General features: G+C 59.0%; 1 protein-coding gene across 1 annotated transcript in view; it reads right to left on the reverse strand.

Annotated features, from left to right (window-relative positions):
• LOC119590691 (hematopoietic prostaglandin D synthase-like) overlaps positions 1 to 244 on the reverse strand; it is a gene marked incomplete in the record, with an annotated part of 4,239 nt that overhangs the window by 1,533 nt on the left and 2,462 nt on the right. The window contains 1 exon segment of the mRNA XM_037939377.1: positions 43 to 226. Coding sequence (XP_037795305.1) covers positions 43 to 226 — 184 coding nt within the window.

The following is a 244-nucleotide window of genomic DNA, read 5'->3' on the forward strand; positions in this document are numbered from 1 at the left end:
GACAACAGTTCAGTTTCCCCGAAAAAGTAAAATCTCGCTTACTTGTTCTTATAAAAAGCGGCCATCATTTCGGCCATGGTGTCGGCCAGGGCGTCAGCAAAGGCGGCTTGGAGGTTGTCCTTGGGTACGAGGCCGACCTCCTTGGCCAAGTAGCGGGCGATGGCGAGGGACTGGGCGAGCGGGCGCCCGTCCACCATCAGGATCGGCACCTTGCCCGTCGGGATGCCTGGGGCAAAAGAAAGCC

Source organism: Penaeus monodon, chromosome 27 (assembly GCF_015228065.2).
Source record: "Penaeus monodon isolate SGIC_2016 chromosome 27, NSTDA_Pmon_1, whole genome shotgun sequence".
NCBI lineage: Eukaryota > Metazoa > Arthropoda > Malacostraca > Decapoda > Penaeidae > Penaeus > Penaeus monodon.